Source organism: Oryza brachyantha, chromosome 12 (genome assembly GCF_000231095.2).
Source record: "Oryza brachyantha chromosome 12, ObraRS2, whole genome shotgun sequence".
NCBI classification, from domain to species: Eukaryota; Viridiplantae; Streptophyta; class Magnoliopsida; order Poales; family Poaceae; genus Oryza; species Oryza brachyantha.
This window is the reverse complement of record NC_023174.2, coordinates 855,050-880,070: the sequence shown is the minus strand read 5'-3', so window position 1 is coordinate 880,070 and position 25,021 is coordinate 855,050. Positions and strand designations below refer to the sequence as shown.

The 25,021-nt window shown below is 38.7% G+C and overlaps 4 protein-coding genes across 5 annotated transcripts; 3 read left to right on the top strand and 1 right to left on the bottom strand.

Moving 5' to 3' along the window:
* Positions 1–2,610: 2,610 nt before the first annotated feature.
* LOC102710075 (probable serine/threonine-protein kinase PBL8) lies at positions 2,611–7,573 on the top strand. Its single transcript, XM_006663699.3, has 6 exons — positions 2,611–3,043; positions 4,298–4,632; positions 5,254–5,389; positions 6,267–6,403; positions 6,517–6,640; positions 6,809–7,573. The coding sequence occupies exons 1-6, from the start codon at positions 2,989–2,991 to the stop codon at positions 7,261–7,263; spliced, it is 1,242 nt and encodes a 413-aa protein (XP_006663762.1). The 5' UTR covers positions 2,611–2,988; the 3' UTR covers positions 7,264–7,573.
* A 1,918-nt stretch (positions 7,574–9,491) lies between these two features.
* LOC102709791 lies at positions 9,492–10,645 on the top strand. The gene is made up of 2 exons (XM_040529745.1): positions 9,492–9,814; positions 9,912–10,645. Exons 1-2 carry the CDS (start codon positions 9,727–9,729, stop codon positions 10,199–10,201), a joined length of 378 nt encoding a protein of 125 aa, XP_040385679.1. The 5' UTR covers positions 9,492–9,726; the 3' UTR covers positions 10,202–10,645.
* A 5,546-nt stretch (positions 10,646–16,191) lies between these two features.
* Positions 16,192–18,060, top strand: LOC102709512 (protein LURP-one-related 5-like). Its single transcript, XM_006663698.3, has 2 exons — positions 16,192–16,515; positions 17,431–18,060. Exons 1-2 carry the CDS (start codon positions 16,240–16,242, stop codon positions 17,851–17,853), a joined length of 699 nt encoding a protein of 232 aa, XP_006663761.2. The 5' UTR covers positions 16,192–16,239; the 3' UTR covers positions 17,854–18,060.
* Positions 18,061–20,064: 2,004 nt separating this feature from the next.
* LOC102705774 (bifunctional bis(5'-adenosyl)-triphosphatase/adenylylsulfatase FHIT-like) lies at positions 20,065–24,567 on the bottom strand. Of its 2 annotated transcripts, XM_006664227.3 has the most exons (4): positions 22,980–24,567; positions 20,679–20,826; positions 20,383–20,481; positions 20,065–20,298 (listed from the first exon to the last, which is right to left on the bottom strand). In XM_006664227.3, the coding sequence occupies exons 1-4, from the start codon at positions 23,096–23,098 to the stop codon at positions 20,194–20,196; spliced, it is 471 nt and encodes a 156-aa protein (XP_006664290.2). In that variant the 5' UTR covers positions 23,099–24,567; the 3' UTR covers positions 20,065–20,193. The 2 variants fall into 2 exon arrangements, 1 of the variants encoding a protein (XP_006664290.2); XR_001551603.2 differs by lacking the exon at positions 20,679–20,826 and having other exon boundaries at positions 20,214–20,301; positions 22,981–23,068.
* Between the last annotated feature and the right edge of the window lie 454 nt (positions 24,568–25,021).

Genomic DNA, 25,021 nt, shown 5'->3' with positions numbered 1-25,021 from the left:
TGTTCAATGCGTTCTTGGTATGTGCAAAGGGTAATTTGGTTCAAAAATGACATATCTAATAATTCTAAAATTATAATGACATCCTTAGAATTAGTTGAATGGTAATGACATATTTCAAAACTAGTAAATTTATAATGACATGAATTTAATTAACCCCTTTCTTCTTTTATTGTTGTTATTGTTTTTGTTTTGATGGTTTGTGTATCCGTAAAGATAGACATAATGCTCTTCCTTTTTGTTTTGGATTCTTTGATTATATAAAATTAGGCAATGTACTTTGCTTGTAGTGGGAGGAGAATGAGAAGGATGTCCAAGTACTCATTTAAGAAGAGTTTGTAGTTTTGTCCAAAAGAAAACTAGGGAAACTCACTGAATATACAATTCCTCGCGGTTTAAATAGAGTTACCACAAATCTATAATTTTTGTTTCTCCATCTTGAAAACAAGCACTAACCTTGTCCTGGAAAGGCTTCATTTCTTGCTACAACCTTGATTACTTAAACATTTATAGCTCAAAAAGAAGTCTTCCTGAAATAGGAAGCAAATTTTGGTTTTTGGGTCCAGCGTTTGACCATCTGTCCTATTTGAATTTTTTTAGAAAAAATTATACAAATTGGTCATGCGTAAAGTATTATTCATGTTTTATCATCTAGTAAAAATAAAAATATTAATCACAAGAAATTTTTAAATAAGACGAAGAGTCAAACATTATAGATAAAAACTGAAAAATTCTAAAAACTGAAAAATTCGTTTATATTGGGATGGAGGAAGTATTTTAGTAAGATTTCATTTTGAGCTTAACATATTTTCTATATCTGTTGAGACAAGATATTAAGTGGTTGTACTATCATGCATGCATGGTTTATATCATGGCTCAACAACAATGTATCACGAAAAGGGGAGACATGGAAAAGAAACATCCTCCCAAGTCATGATCAGATTTTGTTGTACCAAAAAGAATTGAAAAAGATCGTGCTAGTGATGGCAATAAACCTTTTGGTGTTCTATCCCTATAGAGCTTATATATCAAGAAATGTGACAAAAACAAACGCTGCAACTAATCTTCTAGAATATTAATAGTTTCCACAGTGAAAAAAAAGAGCGAGCTCCAATATTGTTTTTACAAAAAAAAAGTTCTATTTAGCTTGGTTTCTTGCAAATTCATAAGCTCTGTTACTTCACCTGTGAAAGAAAATTATACCAACAAGAGGAATCTTTGCAAGGTGGTGGATCCCGTTTTGCTCATGGTTCGTACTTTTGTAGTACACACATGCTACTGAATTTCCAAATAAATCCATAAGTTCAATTATTACGTACTCTGGTTGGTCTGTCGTTTATGCTTTTGTAAAGACGAGTCTTTTATCTACAATCTCCTTTGAAACAGAGGAATGTTACATAATTCAGTTCGGTTCTTAGATAGATGATGGAAAACCCATAATGTTCAGTTGATCAATACTTACCCTTTGCAAAGTAAATGACAATTTCATTCAAGAATATATAATTTCCGAGCTATGGTGTTTCGAGCCTAACCAATAAATACAATAGTATGACGAGCAGGCTATTTTTAAGTGAATAAAAACTGAAACTACAGCTGGTATATAAGTAAAACATGTTATATTTTTGCAACAACCCTATCTTTTCGCTTCTTCTCGTACTTATAAGTTAAAATTTAAATTTTCAATCTTAAATCTTAAATTTAGAGTTGATTTTGGATTATTTTTCATCGTAGTTTATATTTTACCCTTCAATTTTATATCGCTAAGAACATGTATATAAAAATTTTATTCATAAATTATTTTTTATTTGCAAATATGCCATTCACCCCTGTATCACTGCGTCAGCATAGTTGGCTAAGAATGTAACGAGGCTGGTGTTAGCAGAGACTTACGTTGTGTTTTTTGGGTTAATGAAAGATGTAAATAAAGTATTGTATGATTTTTAATAGCTATTTTATAGTATAAATGATGGAATTAACTAATATAAAATTAAAAATTTATTCTACAGAGATGAGCTGATTAATTTTTATATAAAATCTTTTTTAAAAAATACATCGTTTAATAGTTTAGGAAGTGTGCGCGTAAAAATTAAAGAATAATCTGGCTAAAAGAGCTTCAAACCATTTCCAAAGGATTATCCTTGGAATTGAAACCTAGTCAATTCCAAGGATTGTATTGTTGTGACTTTATTTCATAGGATTACATGGAATGAGGAGAGAGCGGTTCGAAAAATTCTTAAGCATTTCACTAGATATGGCACGACCTACTTAGTTTAGAGGAATTTCATAGAAGTTTTTGAAGCAGTTAACTGTTTGTTGTGGAAATCCTATAAACTCCAATGTTTTTAAGGAACCCAGTATATTTTGGTTTGGAAAATTTTAAACTGAATAAGGCACGAATAAAAAAGGTGTCCTAAATTGAAAGGTATAAGCAATGCATTATTTTTTTTGGCAAACAGAAGTATTACCATGACAGTGCTTATCGAGTATGATTACCGATTAGTATTTTTTTCTAGGGAAAGAGTTGGACAATTAAAAGGTGAGTAGCCAATCCATCGTGATTGTGAACAACGTGAAGCGAAATGGTAGTGCTTTTTGAAGGAGACCCACACCAAGCAGCAGCAGCAGCAGCAGCAGTGATGTCCATTGCTCTGTGTCTGTCAATCTCACACACAGCAACACCCAGCCCACAGCCTTTTTTCTCCTCTTCCCCCCAGTTAACGGTTTAAGGTGTTGGTGTTGCTGCTGCTGCCTCCTCCTCTCCCACCGCCGTCCCCTCCCACGCGCACACAGCAAAGCAAACCAAAGCAAAGCGAGCAAGGACCAAGGAGGAGGAACGAGCGAACAGCACGCAGCCTCGCCGCTTACGGAGAGATAGGCTCATGGCATGAAGGAGGAAGCGGCGGCCAAGAATGAGAGCTTGGGCCTCTGGTACAAGTAGAAGAAGCGACCCGCCGCCGCCACCAGCCACCGCGCCACGAGGAACAGGAGGAGATGGGCAACTGCGGGACGCGAGAGGAGAATGCCGTCGTCGCGGCGCACGCGCAAGGTGTTCTTCGCTTCCTCACCTTCCTCGGATTCATTTCTTGGGGGGGATTTCCCGATTCCGGGTGATGCTCGTTAATTTGGGGATGATGGTTGTTGGGATGGGATCTCGGGTTGGGTGCTCTGAATTCCATCAAAAATATGATCTTGGTGGTTATTTCTAGGCTCGCCTGATCTCTTGGTTGGTGAGTTCAGTGGGGAATTGACAAAAAAGTACAACCTTTTCTTCTACTGTGATGCCTCCCCATGACTTATTGGGACCTTGGGTTGGTGTTTTTGGCTGCAAATGTTGATTCTTGCTGGGTCTATTCCAAATCAGCATTTTGGTACTCAGGTTTAGGTTCGATTGAAATCTGATAGCACCATTTGCCCCAAATGTTCAACATTTTTTTCTGTTTGTTGCATATGGCATTCTGGGATTTTTTGTTCACAAACTGCATTTGCTCAAAACTCATCCGATTTTTGGTGGGAAGCCCAAAGAATCATCTCCTTAAGCCTACTAATATTTCTGCTATAGCTGCTCTGTGATTTCTTCTCTTCTGCATAACCCAGCCAAGTTACAGTCTTACCGTCTTCCCTTTATCTTCTTGGTTGTTCTATCAGAAATTCGGCTTGTTATGTTCATCGGGACAATATACAGGCACTTCCCCCAACAGGGCTGCAATTTCTGTGCTCTCAGCCTCACTGAGGCACTGTTGACTTTCAGTTTAACAAAAATAAAGTCATGATCCTGCAAGTTGGAAAAAACATTATATCTTCTTGTAGTTTGCTCAATTGTTTAAGTAATTTGAAGCCTTTTTTTATTGCATGCAACTGTGCAGTAGATCTGGTCTCCTGGTCCTGTTTACCTCTTGCTGTAATCAATTCGCCCATGTATGTACTTTTTTTTTCCTTAGAAATATTGCGGTTTACCTCTTGCTGTTATAATATTTTTTCAGAAGTATACCATTTTATGATTGCTAGCAATCACCAACTGTCGTTTCTACTAGTTCTCATGTTAGATTTGTATTATAGCTTCCTTTGTGAATGCTGATAATTCAATGTGAATCCCTGAGTTGATACTTAACATTTTCGGCTCATTCTGGCTATAGAATCAAGTATGAGAATTTTCTCTGTTGGCTCTGGATGGAGGAGTTGTTATAGTTTACCCTTTACCTTTCAAAAAAGAAAAGGATGAAGAAAACTTGAATTTCTTGTAACCTTAATTTGATTTGTACCTTAACTATTTTCCTTTCGTGTTGAAATGTCATCTTCTCAGTTCAGCAGCTCCATTTGTTACAACATCCTGTCAAGAATGCTGTTGTAGAGAGAAAGCACACCCGCATCTCATCAGATATGAGTGATCCTTCTACACCTAGGAAAATTGAAGATGCCAAGAACATCTCCATATACAACGATGTGATTGACTTCACATTGTTTGAGCTCGAGACCATCACAAAGAGCTTCCGTGCTGACTATGTTCTTGGTGAAGGAGGATTTGGGACTGTCTATAAGGGCTACATAGATGAGAATGTCAGGGTTGGTCTGAAGTCACTACCTGTTGCAGTGAAGGTGCTCAACAAAGATGGACATCAAGGACACAGAGAATGGCTTGTGAGTTACCAAGTTCAATAATTCACTTTGGTTGCTGATGTCCGTTACGTCGATGGACATGCAAAAAGTTAACAATTAATCGTAAAAGAACATGATATATCTTAATGATGTAAATTATAGAAAAAATTCCGTTGTTGCTAACTATGTATATCACATGAATGGCATATGCAGGATGTAGTTATGCTAATGTTAACAAGTGTGCTTGCAAATAAACATAGCATACAAAATTTGTTTCTTTTGCCTTCTTGGTTTGTTTCCTTTTTGGAATAGAAAAAGTCTCAAGAAGCGACACATAGTTAAGTTAGAATTATTCATTGGGCATGTATCATTAAGAAAAATGTGCAAAACTTGATAGGTTGATAAATCTAAACATATTAATTTCATTGACCAACATGTATAAAGAGAATAAGCAACATTGTCCATCAAAGAAACATGATGCATTTAGTTTGAAATCCATATGTGTGTGCAAAAGACTTATAGGAAATTGTTTTTTTTTATCTTGTGTAAGCAAGTTTGGAAGTTTTCAGGCATATTGTTAACTTGGAAAATCATTGCCTTTCAGTTTAGTCATTTTGTTAGAAGAGTTATCAAGAATTAACTCATCTGTTGTTTCTTTGTCAGACTGAGGTTAGGTTCCTTGGGCAGCTAAGACATCCAAATTTAGTCAAGTTGATTGGATATTGCTGCGAAGATGACCACAGGCTGCTTGTCTATGAGTTCATGTTTCGAGGAAGTCTAGAAAACCACTTATTCCGAAGTAAGAATACAACTCCTTTTCATCATTTCTTGAATGATGTCATAGCTGAATAGTTACTGTTATTACCCTTTTTAGATATTTTATTTTTTTATCTATAATACAATCGAGCACCACAGATGGTCATATTGTGAATTACAGAATTGTGACTCCGTTCTATTAAATATTGTTAATACAAGCAATCTTCTCTATCGGCCAGATGGTTAGGCATGCTTTACAAATGATCAGCACTCTAGAACCAGGTCTGGTAGGGTTTCATTTCGACTTGCTGTTGATAAGGATTATAAATTTTCCAGAGCTTTGATCGAACAACAAAGTTAGCTGTTCACTGTTAGACCTTCAGTAAGTTCAGGCCCTCTTCACAAGTGTCATTCTTGGAAAACTTTATCGGCATATTTTTAGCAGCATTGGCCAAAGTGATCAGTTAACTGTCTGAACTCTGTCTTGCCATAGCTAAATGTCATGAATCATTCTGTCGGTATACTTAAATACAATCATTCATGCTAGCTAGCTATCATACACTGAGTATCCGAGCTACCCATACTTAACGGCTAAATTTCTTCTGTATATATTATTGCGGAACTCTTTCAATTATCATTATGTAATGCCATCATTACTTGCTATTTTTTTTTCTCAGTAGTTTCAGTCATTATGTAGTATTGAATACTGTCATGTATGACTTGAATTGTCTACGCAGTATTTCGTCGATTCATTTGTGGAGTAAGTAAATTATATGCCCATGCTGAATTAATGGCTGGCTAAAGATTATGATCAAGTGATCAACTATATTTTGTTCTTGTACGCTGTGGTGAACTTGTCTAGTTGTATGTGAGAGTAGGATGCTTTCTGACTTCTCTCTGCCTCTCCTTTTTCTCTTCAGGGACAGCTACTCCACTACCCTGGGCTACTAGGATGTCAATTGCATTAGGAGCTGCCAAAGGGTTAGCTTGCCTCCATAATGCTGAAAGGCCAATTATCTACAGGGATTTCAAGACATCAAATATCCTGCTGGACTCTGTTGAGTAGCATTTCTTGTCAACATCTTGTTTTTTCCTTTCTCTTCTATGCATCTGTTAGGAATATGTAAATATTGGCATAATAATATTTATCTTTTATTTACACTTACACAGGATTATACTGCTAAACTCTCTGACTTTGGTCTTGCAAAAGCTGGCCCTGAAGGCGACGAAACCCATGTATCAACACGGGTGATGGGAACATATGGTTATGCTGCCCCTGAATATGTGATGACAGGTACTGTCTTTTTACATTTGCTACCTTTTCTGAATATCAATGTTATCCTTCATCAAAATGTCACCCGGTTCTCTGTCAAAAAGAAAAGTTTACCAAGTGAGATGCCAGTATGCGGTTTCTGTTTTCCCCTTGCAAGTTCACATCTGATGAATATAATCTATGGGGCAGGTCACTTGACTGCTAGAAGTGATGTCTACAGCTTTGGTGTTGTCCTCCTTGAACTCTTGACTGGGCGCAAGTCCATCGACAAGTCACGGCCCAGCAGGGAGCACAGCTTGGTTGACTGGGCACTCCCCAAGCTCAATGACAAGAGGAGGCTTCTCCAAATCATTGACCCAAAGCTGGAGGGACAGTATTCAGTTAGAGCTGCCCACAAAGCCTGCAGCCTAGCGTACTACTGCTTGAGCCAAAACCCAAAGGCAAGGCCTCTGATGAGCGACGTTGTTGAGACTCTTGAGCCATTGCAGGGCAGCGGTGGAAGTGATGGAACTGTTCAATCTGTTCTTGGCAGTGGACTTCCGAGCTACAGAGTTAACCGCAGACTAACAACGAACAGCGTCCACTGTAGAGCAATTCCAAACCCCAAGTGCTCCCCTGCTGTCCCAGCTTGCAGGGTAAGATGAGAGTGTGCTGTTTCAGTTACTTCTGGAATAGGTTCAGTTGTACATTGCAAGTCTAAACCGTGGATGGTGCGTGTGTGCACACCTGCGTTGTGTGCTTTTGGGTTTTTTTTTTCCCTCTTCTTTTTTTTTTTGGCTTTCTACCCAGTTTTCAACCTGTAAATTTGCTCTGCATGCTGCTGCTTGTAAGGCCCTCTAATTTTCACAGTGGTCTTATGTGTTTCTTGACTGTGTTTGCCCTGCCAAAACCGGCAAGGTTTAACCCCAGAAATGAAAGGCTGAACTAAGAGTGGTTCGATGGTTGCTATGCTACATAAGTTTTGTCTTTCATCTGTAGTCTTGTTCCATGAGTTAGCTACTTCGCTGTGCATCTTTGTTTTAGCTACTTCGCGTGCATCTTTGTTGAGCTCTACTTTGTGATGTTACATTGGTGGTGTTCAGTTGTACTCGCTTTCCTGGAGTAGTGATAATCTGTATTTCTCAGAAGCATATACTGCATTGTTGTATTATGATGTTATCAGCGTTGCACGTATCCAAGGCTTCGTCAGTTTTGCACTCCAGGCGTTGTGTTTTCATACGTCAACACTCTTTAAGATATGGAAGCCACTCAATGTCTTCCTGTATTTTTTTTCCCATGCAGAAACCAGTCGTTATCTTTCTTTCTTTCTTTTGCTTTTGTAATTAACAAGGAGCCCTCATTGTCTTGTCATCTGTCATCCACCATGTTACTCCGTTTCTAATTCTAAAGATGTCCACCCTGAGGCAGGACCATGATAATCAGTCTGGAGTCTGGACACTAATAATAAACCTCACTTGAGAGTACTAAAATACAACCACAAGTATATTCCCCTTAGTTTTCAACTGAAAACTTCAGTCTAATTAACAAACTTTTAAACCAAGTTAATTACCATATATTTTTCTGTCTATAATCATGTCTATCAGTATACATGTACTATCTGAAGAAAATTCAGAGATGGTTTGAGAATTAAGCTAGGCAAGACTGCTAGGTGTATGGCCATATGTAAGTGTAATATCTTGCTAGTTATTTTTAGTCACTGTGTACGTACACTCTTATCGTCGCCTAATTATACTCTAGTTCGTGGTGCCCTTGAGACATGGTCGTCGTCATCATCATCACTCGCACTTGCATCGAAGGAGTGATCAGGACATGGATATTGTTATCGTGTGTGATGTGGAGCAAGCCAGATCAGCATTTCATTTTCTTGAGAGAGAGAGAGAGAGAGCAGGATAAGCATTTCATTTAGCTAATGAAAGGTGGTTGCTGTAGCTTTTCCTTGTCAGGACAATAATTAATGAATCTGAAAGTGTGTCGTCCTTGGAATGGAAGAACCACTCATTTGTCGTACCAGCGTCACAATTTGGTTCACCGGCTGGACAGGAATTAATGTTGGTACATTATCATGTCAAAACTAAAAGATGCTTGAAATTAGTGAGCAATCATTTTCAAGGAAAAACATCAAGCACACTGTTACCCTGAAATCCCTCCAACACAAGGAAAATCTCTATCGGATGTGACTTGGTTAATTATTCAGTTACTGCTAGAGGGTTGGAGATAACCACTGGTGCATGACCTTGTCAGAACTAACAAATTAACTTGGACAACAAAAGAGAGAATAAAACTAAAAAGAAAATTATAAATAGTGCATATCAAAATGATCACCATATATGCACGCATATATGTTCAGAATAGCCAATAATACAAGGATCAATTAAGGTGCGAAAAGGACCAAGGCTGCATTGCAAACCATATTTGATTGCTGACGATGTGCGACTTTAGAGAGCTAGCAAATGACATATATGCCTAAAGAAAGTTATTCCCCTTTGCTATTGACACAAAGGCAACATCAATCGCTCTCATTAACTGGCACGCACAACGGTTGCTTCATCTGGCAACTGCTAATTAACTTTCTGAAACTCTGACGATGGTTATAACCCATTTCATTCTCTGTTTTGATGGTGTGAAACTTCAGAACAAGAATCTAGTTTCCGCATACAGAGTTCCAGAAATTTCTGCTTGGTCATCTCATCTACTATTCTCTACACCTTTTTTAGTTCTTGATGATGAAGCCACACCGCTAGCTAGTTAGTTGACACATGGGTGCACTAGCTAAATCTTGTTAGCTGAAAAGGAAGCAAAGGAGAAAGAAAGGAGCAAGCTTTGTTACCAAGCTGACTAATTTGTACCACCATGCGGTTAATTAGTTATTTAGGCATATAAATGATAATATTGTGTGCAGTTTTTTTTTCAGTGAATTGGAGCTGCCAATTTTTCTAACCATGCATGTGTGGATACGTTTCCTTCCAAACTATATATATGGATGAAATTGGCATCAGCTAGTCATACATGGCCTGCGACAAGTCGCCTTCTTGCAAAAACAATTACCATTTCTCCTCACCTTGCATTGCACCTCGGCTTCCTCCATTCTCTCTCGAGACAAATTGACCATGGCGAAAAATCCTCATGTCTCCATCTCTCTCACCGGCCTCGCCATGGCTGTCTTCCTCTTCAGCTCCTCCCTCCAGGCTGCCCAAGGTACGCACCTTCATCTCGCCCTGGTCGTCGTCTTCTTGATCCTTCCAGGTGGCTCCAATCGATTCCATTAATGATACTCCACTGTTCATGCATGCAGGAGGAGCAGAGAAGAAGACGGAGGTGTCGGAGTACTACTACGACGTGCCGGTGCGGAGGCTGGTGTACCGGCCGGCGGCTGCGGCGATGAGCACGGAGGCAGCGTACGAGCCGTTCGAGCTGTGCATGGGGTGCCGGTGCTGCGCGTCGTCGAACGCGAGCAGCTGCGTGGACGCTCAGTGCTGCTACGCCATCGACTGCAACATCCCCGGCAAGCCCTTCGGCGTCTGCGCCTTCTCCCCCCACACCTGCGACTGCGCCGCCACCAACTGCACCAACCACCAGCCATGACAGACACTTCCTAGTAGTAATTTTGATCCATCAGCTGAATTATTCAATGGTTTTCTTGATGCGAATGCAAAATTATTAGGTTCTTCAGAGATTCTTGCGACTAGATGCATATGCACAAGGATCGAAGGTTGGTTGACATTGCTGTTTAGATGCATATGGCCTGAAAGTTTAACAACTTGCTATAGAATCTTCAGAAAGGGATTAATTTTCGATCGATCGGTTCCACAATTTAATTGAATCATGCGTTAAATCATGAATTGTATTATTTCCTAGAGTTAATTTGAGTGTGATATGAATATGGTTGTAGAAAAGGCGGCTGTTTGTGTTTGACTGTAGGATATGTACGAGTGCCTAACATTGTTGTTGGTTGTATCCTCTTCTTTTCAAAGCACTGAATACTAAATGCCAAAATACCTGACCAGTAAGGTGCGTGTATTGTCTAGAAATCAAGTTGGGCAATCAGCCACTATCACTTGATTTGACCATATATAACCTTTTAGGTGGAAAATGTTAGTAGCTTAATAATTAGCTCAGCAAGTAAACCTATTCTGAATAAACTTCAAGTCTGAAACGCAGTTTCAGGCTTTCAGCACGATTAAGCACACAAGAATCAAGGTGCATATAAACATACAACATGGAGATACTCTGTCTGGCTGCCTGTCAGACATGCAACTCATCGCCCCAGAAAAAACATCTTTGTCAGGCCTGAACAAACACTTTTTTTTTGTCCCAAACAAAATTTCTCTTTGGACAACCGATCTTGGAGGCAACTGATTTCGAAACTGCGAGATGCGGTAGCTTTGTCTGACAACTGCCTTGTGTTTGAGCCTTGGGGTTTGGAGGAAATGCTTTCAAATTGAATTATATATTGTACGTTCGCCGGGATAGCCACGGATCGGTGAAAATGGATTTGTATCCAACGGATGAGTTGTTCAAAACTTTCTAACGTGCTGCTCCACTTATTACTAGTGACCGAGACCAAGAAAGTTATCACTTTGTCAATTTGGTTTGCACACTCTCAATTCGGTTTTAGGCGCTTAGTTAACCGAATTGACCAAAATATAATTCTGCATTAACACGTGTTATATCCTAGCACACTAAGCTCAGTACCTCCTCACCCAACACAAAACAAACTCACCCTCTAGCCACAACGTGTTGCTAGAGATCTAGCCACTACTATCTCATCAAAAATGGATAAGCTGTCCATAAAGTCGATGTGGATGGCAGGAATGTCTTCGCTACTTTTGTTTTTTTTTTTCCCCTAAACTTTTAGATCTTGCTCTGCTGCCGGCTTGATTTTGTGTAAAATTTCTTGATCCACTAAAATTTATTGGCGAATAGAATTCACCAAAGACCAATCAGTCTTGAGTATCTTATGATCAAAATTTCAATAAAGACCAAAGACCATGACCACTTTCATTGGTATGGCCGAATGTACCCTCCTAATTATTACTCCATCCATTTTATATGGTAAATCTTTTTAATCTTATCTAGATTCATCTATCGATCAATGTATATAAATTTTTATATATGTCTAGAATTATTAATATCCATATAAATTTAGATAAAACTAAAAAGTCATACTTATGAAATGGATGGAGTATGGATTACGGAGTCAGAGTACCTCTCAAAATGTTTATCAATAGACACTTGGCCCAATCCCAAAAGGCTGATCTATCTCTAATTGTATTTATCAATCTTTTCATAAGGAAGGAACTTTTAGCCCATCCACGTGTAGTGATCCAAAGCCTGTCCACTATTATGGGCCTCTTCCTTTCGAAGCTTAACCCTTTTAAATTGAGGCTTAATTAGTTTAGGATCCAATCAAAGTTGCTTACCTACAGATTGCTACAGAAGGAAGAGATGTATGCCAAGATAATACTAGCCACATATACTCTTCTGCGTCTGCTTTTGTGTCATGTCGATCCATGCCTCTTACGCTTCTCAAAGAAGCTCTAAAGCAAGTTATATTTCGTTGTACATACAAACCTGTGTACTAATTCTAACTTTTTCATGTATAACCCTTACGTAGTTAGGGTCCTTAGGGATTTATTATATTTGCCTTTTCTTTTGTTACTGCATTTGTATATATCAAGTGCGTCGTGACGCAAGCAATGGGAAAAATAGATAATATATATATATATATATAGATATTGAATAGTCTCACATTAAGTATAAAATGGCAATATATAAAATATATAAGTGTGAGAGCTTCTTATCTCATTCGCTACCTTTTAGGGCATCCTTTACGATTGAAAAATTAGTATTAGAGCCCGATTACTCCAACATATTCGGTCAATGGACCGTAGACACCAACAGGGCTCCGAACAACAAACTTTATTAAAGAAGAAACAGTAGCACAATCTAAAATTCTTTCTCCTCTTTATCTTTTGTGTAAATTAACAATGAGAAATTTTAAAGATCCTTCCTACCTCCGTTTAATAATGTAAGATGTTTGATTTTTTTCGTTGCAACATTTGACCATTCGTCTTATTTAAAAATTTAGTAAAAATATAAAAAATGACAAGTTGTGCTTAAAGTTATTTTAATAATAAATTAAGTCACAAGCAAAATAAATGATATTTTCATAATTTTTTGAATAAGACAAATGATCAAACATTACAAGTACAAAAGTCGAACATCTTACATTATGAAACGGAGAGAGTAGCATGTATATGGATCCCGATATCCTAGGTACTATAGTAGTTCACTGTGAGAGTTGTTAATTCAGTTTCTTCTTTATGTCTTTATCTAATTTTTTTTGTCATCTATATATAACTAGCTATCTTATAACACTAAAATTAGAGCACCGGATTATAACCTATAATTTCTTGCATTCTCAGTTTTACTGTTTTGTAATTGTGCACTTCTCCTTCTGTTAACGAAATGGGTCAGGGAGACAATTCTCCTGCCTGTTTTTTTCTCTTTAGCTAGTAGCTAGCTAGCCCGTAAGTTGAAATGGATGATCAGTCGTACCAACAAAATAACAAACCCTACAAAAACACGTTATTGCAACATCAACAATTGGTCATTATTATGTCCTATTTGTAACATACGACATACCATGTGATTAATTAAAACAGCAAGTTGCCAATAACAATTACCACATCTTTAACGCATTCTTCCATTTAAGTATTTCACTAATCGTGCTTATGATCATGATCAAGTTGTAAAAGGATCCTACAAAAAGCGACTGTTTATAGAACACTAGTTAACTTGTTGGACCTAACCGGCCTTGTCATTATTTTGGTTTGGAGTATGTGTTGTCTAGCGTGATTAATCATGCATCTAATGTGCGTGAGCTGCAACGAATCTCGTCTCATTGTCATTGGTTAGAGTACTCACAATTTAACACAGGCGTGCGTACGTTTGGGTTTCGCTGTGTGTTAATCTGTCATTAAGATTCTTCTGTTCTCACCTTTGTTCTTCACGAGTCTCTGTCTCTAACCTAGCTCATGCATGCATCTCTTCATCTCATTCAACTGACCAAAGTATAGTATAGAGCTAGTACGTAGGATCAATTGAGCTATATATGTTATTTTTCTATTTATGCAAACTGCAGCTTTTTGTTATCTACCCTTAGTGGTAAGCTCTACTATCACGATAACCGACGGCAAGCGAACCCCTAATTACATTACCGGCGTCATTTATTTATATAAATCAATGCCAAGTTGCCAACTTTTGCGCATGCAAGCAACAGATCTTGGCATAAATCATCATGCATGAGAGAGAAAATATTACAAGTTTCAGATTCTGTACGTAATATCCTACATATATATGCACATAGACGCTATAACTTACTAAGACCAGTTGTTGTTAGGGCAAGTAATCAGTGTGAAAAACATAGCATAAGATAAACATATTATTAATTAATTAATAGTTATAAAAATTTAAAAATGGATTAATATGATTTTTTTTAAAACAACCTTTTTATAGAATTTTTTTTATAAAAACACACCGTTTATTAGTGTAGTAAGTATGCATGTGAAAAATAAAATAATCTGGCTTATTAAACCAGAGCAGCGAATGAAGCTTAATTACTATAGCATAGGCCGGTGGTTGTCGAATAATAAATTATCCATTGCTGAGCATCACAAGGGAGTGTGTGGGGTATGACGAAATCAAATTCATGGCTAGGAATATATAGGACTTAGGAGGATCCTTCCATTGCCAAATTGTGCACTGTCAGGACATGCTTTTCATAGGCGCTGTAGATGGAGCTTTCACCCATGCATGTTTTTTTCAATTCAAAGAACAAGTAGCAAGCAAGAGAGGTGTCCAAGACCACAGAATTGGAGTAAGGTCTGGCCACTAGCAAATTAGCCATGCATTCATACGCCAATAAAAAGCCAGCGTTTCTTGACTGCTATATATTCAGATATATATTGTGAGCAAATAAACAGATTGATGTTACACATGCGTGATGGCGACCTTGCTAGGAACTCCACTAGCTTCGTCACCCACCCACTAAAACGAAATTAACTAGTACTAGTAATTGTTTTTTCTGTTTAATTAGCAGAATCGTAGGCTTTACAACTGCACGGGTAATTATTCCAACTGATTATGGCTGATTACTTGGAGGGGAGAGCAGCGTGCTTGGGGAAATAATGAGATCAGATGTGTGGCAAGATATATATATAGACACAGCAATGGAGAGCAGCCTAGCTACTGCAATTGAGTGACAAGCTAGTGTTAATTCCTGTAGGAATTAAGATGGCTATATTTGATTGGAATCGCAAGAACGTACGATCTCTGAAAGATTAATGGGAAGTCAGTAGAAACAAGTCAGTGGTCCATGCATGCATGTGCGTGTTGACGTGTGCAATTGATAGAAGAGAAAATTAATTGTCAGTAATCAGATATATATAACAGAGCATGCGTTGACTGAGTTACGGTAGTATCACGTTGTGAGATGGTAGTAAGTAATCAGTAGATCAGTTAACAGTCTCCAGATCCATGTTCCGGGTCATTAATTCCTAGCTCGTTAATTAGAAGATTCTTTCTTTGCACGAATGCATATGCATATGCATTTGCATATCAGCATATAGATGTAGACGAACAATCGAGTCAAGTACCTATATATACAATTTAAACACATAGTAGCACACATCGATTGATCGGCAGCCATACAACTCTGAAAAAGGAATAATCAGCGGCGGTCCATCGGTCGCTGCCCTGCAGAGCACTGCACTTCAACATTCAGAGACCGGAGGATTGACTGAGTGAGCAACAGTATGGCCCCGTTTGGTTCGGCTCCGGACTCACTCCTGACTCCTAACTCTCTAGGAGGTATCTTCTCTCGGACTGGGAGCAAGACAGCAGCTTAAAGTTATTTAGCTAGCTTGTTCAGTTCAAGAACTTCTAAACAAGAGGTTAGAGAGTAGGTTGATAGTAATATACCTGTGAGTTACGTTGTATTTATGATGAAAGCCATATAATTTATTGTTTTTTATATAATTTAATGCTAATTATTTTTTTAAATTAGAACAATATAATTAGATGGTTGTTCTGTTCGTAGTATAGGTAGAATAGATTATGGGTAGATGGGTAATAATTCCGTATAATTACTTCCAAAAATTGAGGTTAGTGAGTCTTTTTGGCGTGGAGTGTAACCACGAAGCAGAAAAACCCAGCTCTACTCGTATAATTCATTTTTTAGAGCAACTCGATTAACTCTATAAAAAAATTAGAATTTATACTGTTTGGCATACCTTCGGCTCTGTATAAGCTAGAGTTGGAGGCTATTGGTGATGTTTATTTTAGGTTTAAATTTTGATAATTCATTTTATTTAAAACATATTTATAATTATATAAAATTATAAATTATATTTAAAGTAAAAATAATTAATAATTCTATAATTTTTTAATAATACGAATGGTCGAACATATAGAAAATAAACACTGTCAAATAAAGAGAAAAAAAAAGGAGAGAGTATAAATAAGCGAAGCAGGTCAGTGGAGCACGCGCACTCCAAAAACAAGCTCGCTCTCCCTCTTTGAAATCGAAGCACGGCAAAGCACAGATCGCACCTATCAGCATGAGTCGGATACACCCTTCCTACTCGTCCTGCAGGCCTCGTCACCAGCATGCCGCCGCCTCCACGGCACCGCCGCCGCCGCCGCGACCGGCCGTCTACACGGTGTGGAAGAGGTCCACCATGGGCTTCCATGGCACCGACGGCTTCTCCGTCTACGACCACGCCGGCGCCCTCGCCTTCCGCCTCGACAACTACTCGCGCCGCCGCAAGCTCTTCGCCGGCGAGCTGCTGCTCATGGACGGCCATGGCTCGCCTCTCCTCGCCCTCTGCCCACAGGTACATTACTCTACTCGATCGATCATCATCCACCGCAACAATAATTAATCCTGTTTAAACTTCCTGCGTCGTCTCAGATCAACATCTCCTTCATGCATTTTGTCATCATTGTATACTCTTAGTACCTTTTGTTCGATCATACAAAAACGTTTGATATACTAAATTACCATGAACAGATCATCATACATTCAATCAATAATCTTTTTATATTCTGCTCGTCAATGATGTTAGCTCGTCCAAATATAGAGGTGATTTAAATTAGTTTTCTTTAATATATGGAACGATCGCCAAATGAGCATCCAAAAATTTACGGAAGGTTTCTTCTGGGCCCACATCTGCATTGCGGACACTAGCGCTTCGATTTCAACATTTTTTAATATTTTGAGAAAAACTTTCTCTCCAGCCTTTGGTTGTTTCCTCAGGATATATTCACCAAATCATAATTGCAAGTTTGTCCTGTATATTTGTCTTATTAATATTATAAGATTTCATAGCTCAACAAAAAAATTCAGGTCAAATTATCATACATGCCGATGAATTTTGGGGAGATGCTCTCAACTGCCTCCACTAATAAGCATCCATCTAGGAAAATTATTATTCTAAAGACTTGCACACAAAATGCTTTGCACTCATCGTTCCAGCATCGCTTGTTTTGATGCCATTTTTACTTTAAATTGCCCAAACTCTAATATAACTTACCAACAAGACTTTAAAAAAAATGCAGAGGTACATCAAAAAGTTTGATTTATCCGCTAGTTCAGTTTACTTCAATAGTACATTTCAACTGAAGTTTTTACCCCCTTGTTACAAGTGCAGCAGATGAACTGAAGCACTGATCTCTCACCAGCACAAACCATTAATACAACTCCTGTAAGTAACAACTAAGATTTTTTTTCTCCCCTTCTGTTGCAACAGATTATCAGCATGCATGACCAGTGGAATTGTTACAGAGCTTCAGAAGAAGGCCACGGCAAGAGGACAAGGACACAACAACTCTTCTCTATGAGAAAATGCTCAATTATGCAAACCAGTCATGAAGCGGAAGTGTACATGTCAGGACCTACCAATGCGCCAGGTCGTACTGGCCATGTTCCCAGTTTCTGTGTCGAGGGCAGCTTCAGGAGAAGAAGCTGCAAGATACGGAACAGCAATGGCGAGCAGGTCGCAAGGATAACAAGGAAGAAGGCTGGAGGAGCAGCATTGTCCCTGACACTGGCTGAAGATGTGTTCAGTCTTGAGGTCCAACCGAATGTAGATTGTGCGATGATCATGGCTTTCGTCATTGTTCTTGACCGGATCTGCTGGAAGCCGTACACACCTTTGATGTGTTCTTCATAGTTCAAGCCTTCAAGCTGGTGATGAACTCTATTTGACACGTAGGAAAATAGATGTTTCGATTCAAGTGAAATCGACAAATTAATTCAAGAAACTAGTATAAGACTGTAGTTTTCTAATTGTACTGTCGATGGACTGAGACTAACATGTAACTTGTTCTAAATTTGTTCACTTATAATTTATAAAAGGAAGATCAAATTTGCAGATTGAACCAAAATGTCTTGCCTATTCCTACTGTAACTAGTGATTCCTTTGATCCACTAGTTAACAACTGTGAGCTGTTACCAACTGTTTGGGCAGTATCATTTTAATGCTATCCACCTAGAAGCACCGTCAGAACAAGCACTATGCATGCCAAGGACAATGCAAAAGACAAAAGTGACCTAAGTTTGTTGAATCCTAAAAGGGAGAAGCACAAAATAGATTTAAGATATAAGCAATGACTTCAGCTATCTTTGGCAATATAAAGCAAGTTGGGTGTACTCACTGAAGAAGATGAAAAACTAATGTTCTCTATGCTTGCTGTGTCTATTAAAGCATTTACAACACAATCCTCCAACTTGGTGACATGCTGGGCCGCCTAGGCTCGAGTGCTACCATGGAACCCTCAATATCTTCAAACCACCACTTTGTGTTTCATTTGCATTGTACATGTGCTTAAGATTTGCAAATCCCTCTCAGAAAGATCCAAAAGCTATTGACAATATGCTGCAAGCAGATGATCTGTCAGTGTACTAGAAAACTTTATGTATACCAAGTGTTAGAAGAATCAAGAATATGGACATATTTCAAGTAATATTACAAAAATCTTGTTTGTCTTGTGCTCACTAGTCTTTATATAATTAAACCACTTTTGATTTGTGTGCTGGATGCATAATGCAAAAAGCAACATGGTAATAAACAGTATATGCCCTGACAAGAACTTGGTTGTCAACCAGCAAGGAACAAATTAACAGATACGTATATAAATTAAAATGAATAGTATGAACAAGGTGGAGTTACAGACTTTTAGCAACTCTACAGAAACTGTTGTTTCAGTTTTTGCTAAATCTGAGCCTTCTGACTTCTGATCACTGGAAAGAGAACAGATACAAAACGTCATCAGAGAAATGATGAAGGGAAGGTTTAATAGTATATTCACATAATAAAGTAATGCATTTCTGAAAGTGGCAGCTGTTTCTTTTCTCCTGGTTTCTCTCTGTAACTAGGAGGTAAAGGTCATGTATACATGTTTATTCTTAATGAAATTTGGGTGGTTGGCCTTCAGCCATACCGGCAAAAGTGACATGCACAAAATAGAATAGAACAATTTTACACTCGTTGAAAAGTTACCACTTTTTTCTATGTAAATTTGGTGCTTCTTAATAACTTAGGTACTAGAAGATACCAAATTTTACACTAAAATTTTAGTACCTTTTGATACCTGCTCAAGAACTATAAAATTGTTGAATAGAATATATAGCCTATAAGCAACATGAAAGAGGAACCTTACCCACTTATATATATTCTGAATACAGGGGGAATGAAAATAGCGCAGTATACCAATACAATCGAATATTTGTGAAATTCTGTGAAAATTCTCTTGTAGTTCTGTACAATGGTGGATTGTCAACATGTAAAAAATTAAAAAAGAGTTATTCTTTACTTGAGTACTTGGTTGCTGAATTTGCATAGAAAGTAGAATGAGATTTTCACCATTTCAGGGCTCCTTTCAAAGACAAATAATGAAGGAATTTCACATGAAGCAGTTCATTTGCCGCATGAATCAGGAAATAAAATACGATGTTTTAATGGTTATCTCAACAAACAATTGCATAAAAACTTTATATTACATATTAGTAACCTAAAAGCTACATGAAACAACATTGACACGTTATATCTCAGATTCCGAAAGAATGCTCTTGGAATAGGACACAAGTGTCAAGTGAGAACACAGTCAAGGGTGTAACCCACACTACTTCATTTATCATTCATGGAAGAAGTGATTTGCATACCTAAGGCATGGTGCATCTCCAAAGGAATTAACATATTGTTTGGCAGGAGATATGAACACAATGCAAAATACGTGAGATGAAATAAAGAGTTTGATATTACTGTATTAGTAAAGGCCAAACATATATCACAAAAGTCAAAAGAATATCAGGGTTCAATGGTAGCAAAGCCCACCAAATATATCACAAGAAAATACCATAGTTCAGTATTAATAAAGGCCACAGAGATGTTACAACAAAATATCATCGGTATGCAGAACATGATTAGTATGATCATCTGGTATGAAAATTGAAAAATTCAGAGAATAGTCAAATGCCAAAGACAAAATTAATTAGTATATACATAAATTTTCTAGGGGAAAAGAGCACGATATTCATTGGCTTCTTGGGCCATTACTTCCATTGTTCTATCTTTTCTTTCAATATCCAGGTCAAATGTCTCGTTTTTTGCATTTATCTGCTATGAACCAAAAGATTATTCAGTTTTATTAGATGGAATAGCAGATATAAAGTGAGAGTTGTTCCAAGCAGCATCACTAACCATGCCAGTATTGTCATTATTATTCTCAAAATCAACTTTCCTTCTGGGAACGATGTGAATGTGAACATGTGGAACTGTTTGGCCAGAGTGAGGTCCATCCTGACAAGCAAATATTTATTCAACTTTATATCTTATACAATGAAAGATAAAGTTAGTTTTCATTAACTCGTACGATAAATTGTAAACAATGTAACGGAAATACTAAACTGGGATCAAGACCACAAATTTGTGAGCGACACTATACTTATCATTCTCGCATGAATTGTGAATCACAATTTACAAGATGTAAATCACACCTGAATTATGAATATGAGAGAAGAAGCTCTGTGGTATTGCTCAAGACGTACACCAATGTCCTTAGCGGTGATCCACAAATCACAAGTCTCATCAACAGTAAGATTGGCAAATCTTTTGACATTACGCTTTGGGCATACAAGAACATGTATAATTAAAGTTAAGGGTAAAAGCCTAAAAGGGGCTAATGTAAGTCTTGGCCTGTCAAAACTGCAGTATCACATAGCAATCCGTCGTAGGACAAAGAGTTTTTTTACCATTCTTAAAAAAAAAAGTACATCAAAGTATCACACTTTTTAGTGTAAAAAGTGTGGTACCTGCAAAAAAATTATATTAAAATTCTTGATACCTTTAGATACTTTTCAAGGATAATAAAAAAGCCCTAGGACAAAGGTTGAAAGTGCATCTAGCCCCTAAACGAAGTTTTGGATGATTAATGACAATGCTAGCCAAGCATGTGTGCGCTAATGAGCTGTGATTGCAGAGAAGTTTAAAGGATCAATTCGATTGAAGAATTACTTGATAAAACTTAGAGCATGTGTGACCCGAAGCGACGGCTCTACGAAGACGAAGGCGCTCGAAGGCGTATTTTATTTTTTTCTTTTTGAGTCGTAGGAACTATGTACTATTAAGAGGGGCCACCAGAAGCTAAGCATGCATCCAAGAGTGGTCAGAGTTGAGTCAAAGTCGAGGGGAGTCTCGGTGCTGTTTTTCCAAGCAGCAAGGACCGAACGGTCCGGCCCCTTGGCCGGACAGTCCGGTGGCAGGACGGTCCGGACCTTGGTCCGGCCCCTGCTCTAAGTGAGTGAGTTAAGTGTCGGCCGGACAGTCCGGCCCCCTAGCCGGACAGTCCGGTTAGGTTTTTTTTCCAACGGCTAAGTGACGTCTGCCAACCCATAAAAGGGGCTCTTGAGATCTAGCCGTTGGTGAGGCTTTCTGTTCGAGTTTTCTGGTTTCTAGGGTAAGTTTAGCACCTCTCAAGCCTCCCCAATAACCCAATACACCTCCTAGAGAGATTAATCGTTGGATCATGTCTTAGAGAGAGTGTTAAGCTTAGTGAGTGATAGAGTGTTCATTCTCGGGCATTGATGGATGCATGTGGAGTCAAGGTGGCCTATTACTCTTGGAGATTGATCTCCTAGATGGATAGGCGTCGCCCGCGAGCCTTCGATTCGTGTGGATCGCCTGAGAGCAAGTTGTGAAGGTTGGTGCCTAACCTCCGCAAGGGAATATGTAAGATTGATAGTGGATTCTTGTGCTTTCTCATAGAAGGCTGCAGGGTAGAGCGAATTACAATCTAGGGTTGGGTAAGCCGCCTTGATCTTGACATTGGTGGTTGATCGAAGGGGTTGCTAGTCCTTAGTTGTGAATTCGGAGACCCGTGCTGGCCTTGTGGAAGTAAGCCAAGAGAGGGGAAAGGATCGAGAGAGATCCCGCTCGCAGGAGCGCCTCAACGGAGAGTAGGATCGAAAGATCCGAACTTCGGGATAAATCTCTTGTGTCTTTATTCTTATGATTTCGTGTTCTGTTTGTTCCTGCGATCTTTCTGCTGTTTTATTACACACACAATCACATCACGTTCCCAGGAACATCACCGAAAAGGTAGACTGTCAAGTCTGCATTTTTCACTGACCGGACGGTCCGGTGTTCTAACCAGGACGGTCCGGCTAGAGCTCTCAGCCTAACCCGAGAGTGCCGACCGGACGGTTCGGCCATAGGCCCGGACGGTCCGGCGCCTGTACTGACCGCTGCGATTTGAAAGAATTTTCAGGACACCTATACACCCTCTCTCTAGGACTTCAAAGGCAACAATAACTTAGGTAATTAGAACAACTAGAAATTGAAAAGGCAAAGCAGGTAGTATTGTCTTCAGAGTTCAGAAAGATAGCAGGATTCTCGTTCGGAATGCAAAAACAAGAGAGAGCTGTAGTATCTTTTTTTTTTTGGACATAATGTGATACACATACAGTATCATTTTCAATGAACATATACTAGTACAACACAGTTTCTTTGCTTAGAACAAGGCGATACTTCTAGTTCAGTACAGAGTTTGTTTTTTTGGGGGGTAAAGAGAGGCACATTTCATGGATAAACAAGAGAATTTGAGAGCAGAGATTGCCGGAACCAAAAGGCATTCAATTTACAGAGAGTAGAGTAGGGTAGAGCAGTGGTGCATGTATATATAATTGGTGCAAAAATAAAGGATATGACCTGCAGGGACAAGAAGATTGGTATAGTATGATGAACAAGCAGGAGAGAGCAATCAGGATTTGGGAATGGTTTGTATAGAGGAGGAAGCGATACCTGGGCGGGTGGGTCGGAGGTTGACGATGGCGAAGGAGAGGGGCGTGGTGCGGAACACCTGCCTGTCGTCGATCTCATGCGGACCAAACCTGTACTTGCTGCCCGCCGGTGGATCCATCTCCTTCTTCTTCCTTTTCTTGGACACCGACGGCGTCGGTAAAGAGGGACTTTGGACTTTATGTCATCTTCCTCGATCACGAGTTCCCAAATGCCAACCTTCTAAATAACTTCACTAGTTTGCCATTGGGCCTCATACAATCGCAGATTATATGCCATTCTGCTAATATTTTGATGCCACATCAGCAACACCTCACCTAGGTGATGTGGCACCAAGCAATCAAATGGCATTACTACCCCCGATAGCTCACTCCAATTTAAACAGCCAAAACAGACAGAACATGAATTTGAATAAAAAAGAAAAGATAATGATCGGTTTTTGATCTGGCAGTCGAAGGAAAATAAGAGATAAAAAACAAAAGATGATATTTTTTTGGAATCAGACAAGGAAAGGGAAAGAATTAGGTTTTTTTAATCGGCGTTGATGCTGTCCGATCCCTATAAGGATATCATGCAAGTTAAACTAAAAAAATTCTCATATGCCTAAAATATTTAATTTATTCTATAAGTACATGATATATTATTTAAAACAGGTTATGGACAATCACAAATAAGTAATATAGATGAAAGATATGTGATTGAAGAAGACGGAGAGAAGAAGAAATATTATACCATAAATTTTATACAATTTTGATCTACTATGGTATTATTCTTATATAGGAGGAGATTGCGAGGGGGCGGTGGAATGAGACAGGAAAACTAGGAGCCGACGTTGCTCATTTTTTCTCCACACGCACTAAGGGTAAGACGGAGATTTCGCCATCGGGATGTCGCGCGCACAGCTGACGTGGTGTTAAAGCGATAACAAAATGACATAGAATCCACAATTTCGTGAGGTCCATTGGCAAAATAGCGAAGTTGTTTGGGAGAATGGCATTTGGGAACTCGCCATCGAGGAAGATGGCACAAAGTCGAAAGTCCCCGGCAAAGAAGAGCAGCAGAACAGCAGCTGCCAGCTGTGTTGGGTTTGGTCAACGGGTGGGGGACTGGAGGTCAATGGTCGTGGTGAGCCTCCACAGTAAAACCAAAGCAAGCCCTTCGTTACTCTTACTCAAATGGTTTGCTTACTCATTTGCAGGGTTCGTTCGCTTAGGGAGTAGTAACCTCTGTTTTAAGTGAATGCACCAAAAAAAACTGTTGAAACATTTTCTATCCCTCCATTTTTTTAGGGTAAAGCATTTCAATATTTTGGTTGGTTTGCACGAAACGATAGAAAAAATTCATATATTTTATGATCCTATAAATATGTGTATGCATTTTTATCATATTTCTATATTTTTATATATTCCTATTATTTAGAATTTGTAAAAACCAGACGAGCCCTCGGTGTCTGAATTGAGCTATCAATAGGATTTTTTTTACTGTTTTACCATCCTCTTTTATCACATTCTCAAATATTATGTTCTTAAAAAATTTTATTATTTGTAATATGGAACTACTAAATTATTTATGTTTTGACATTCTCGTTGACATGGCATAATAAGTGGGAAATGCGGCCAATCCACATCCAAGGAAAAATGTCTCACTTTTCCTTATATTTTCTCCTTCCTTCGGCTACCTCTCCCTGCATAAGCTTTCAAGTGTCAAATCTGATCATCGCTAAGCTTAGGGACACCACGAGCTTGAGGAGTAAGGGAACCTTCTATCACCGACATGATTGAGAAAAAAGAGATCGAAAAGACTAGGAAGAAAATTGAAAAGGCCAGAAGTGACTTAGGAGATCAACGAGAGCATGAGGCTTGGGCATCATGGCAAGGAGCTCCACGAGACCATCGACTGGCACGAGCTCAATGAGGCCGACATATCAAAAGTTAGATCAAGCCATAGTAGCTAGATCTAGGTTGTCATAGTCATTTGTCATCTTGTCGTTGTCAACCACTATCGGCGTAGAGGGAACCAGGGTCCCATAACAGCCTCTGGACTC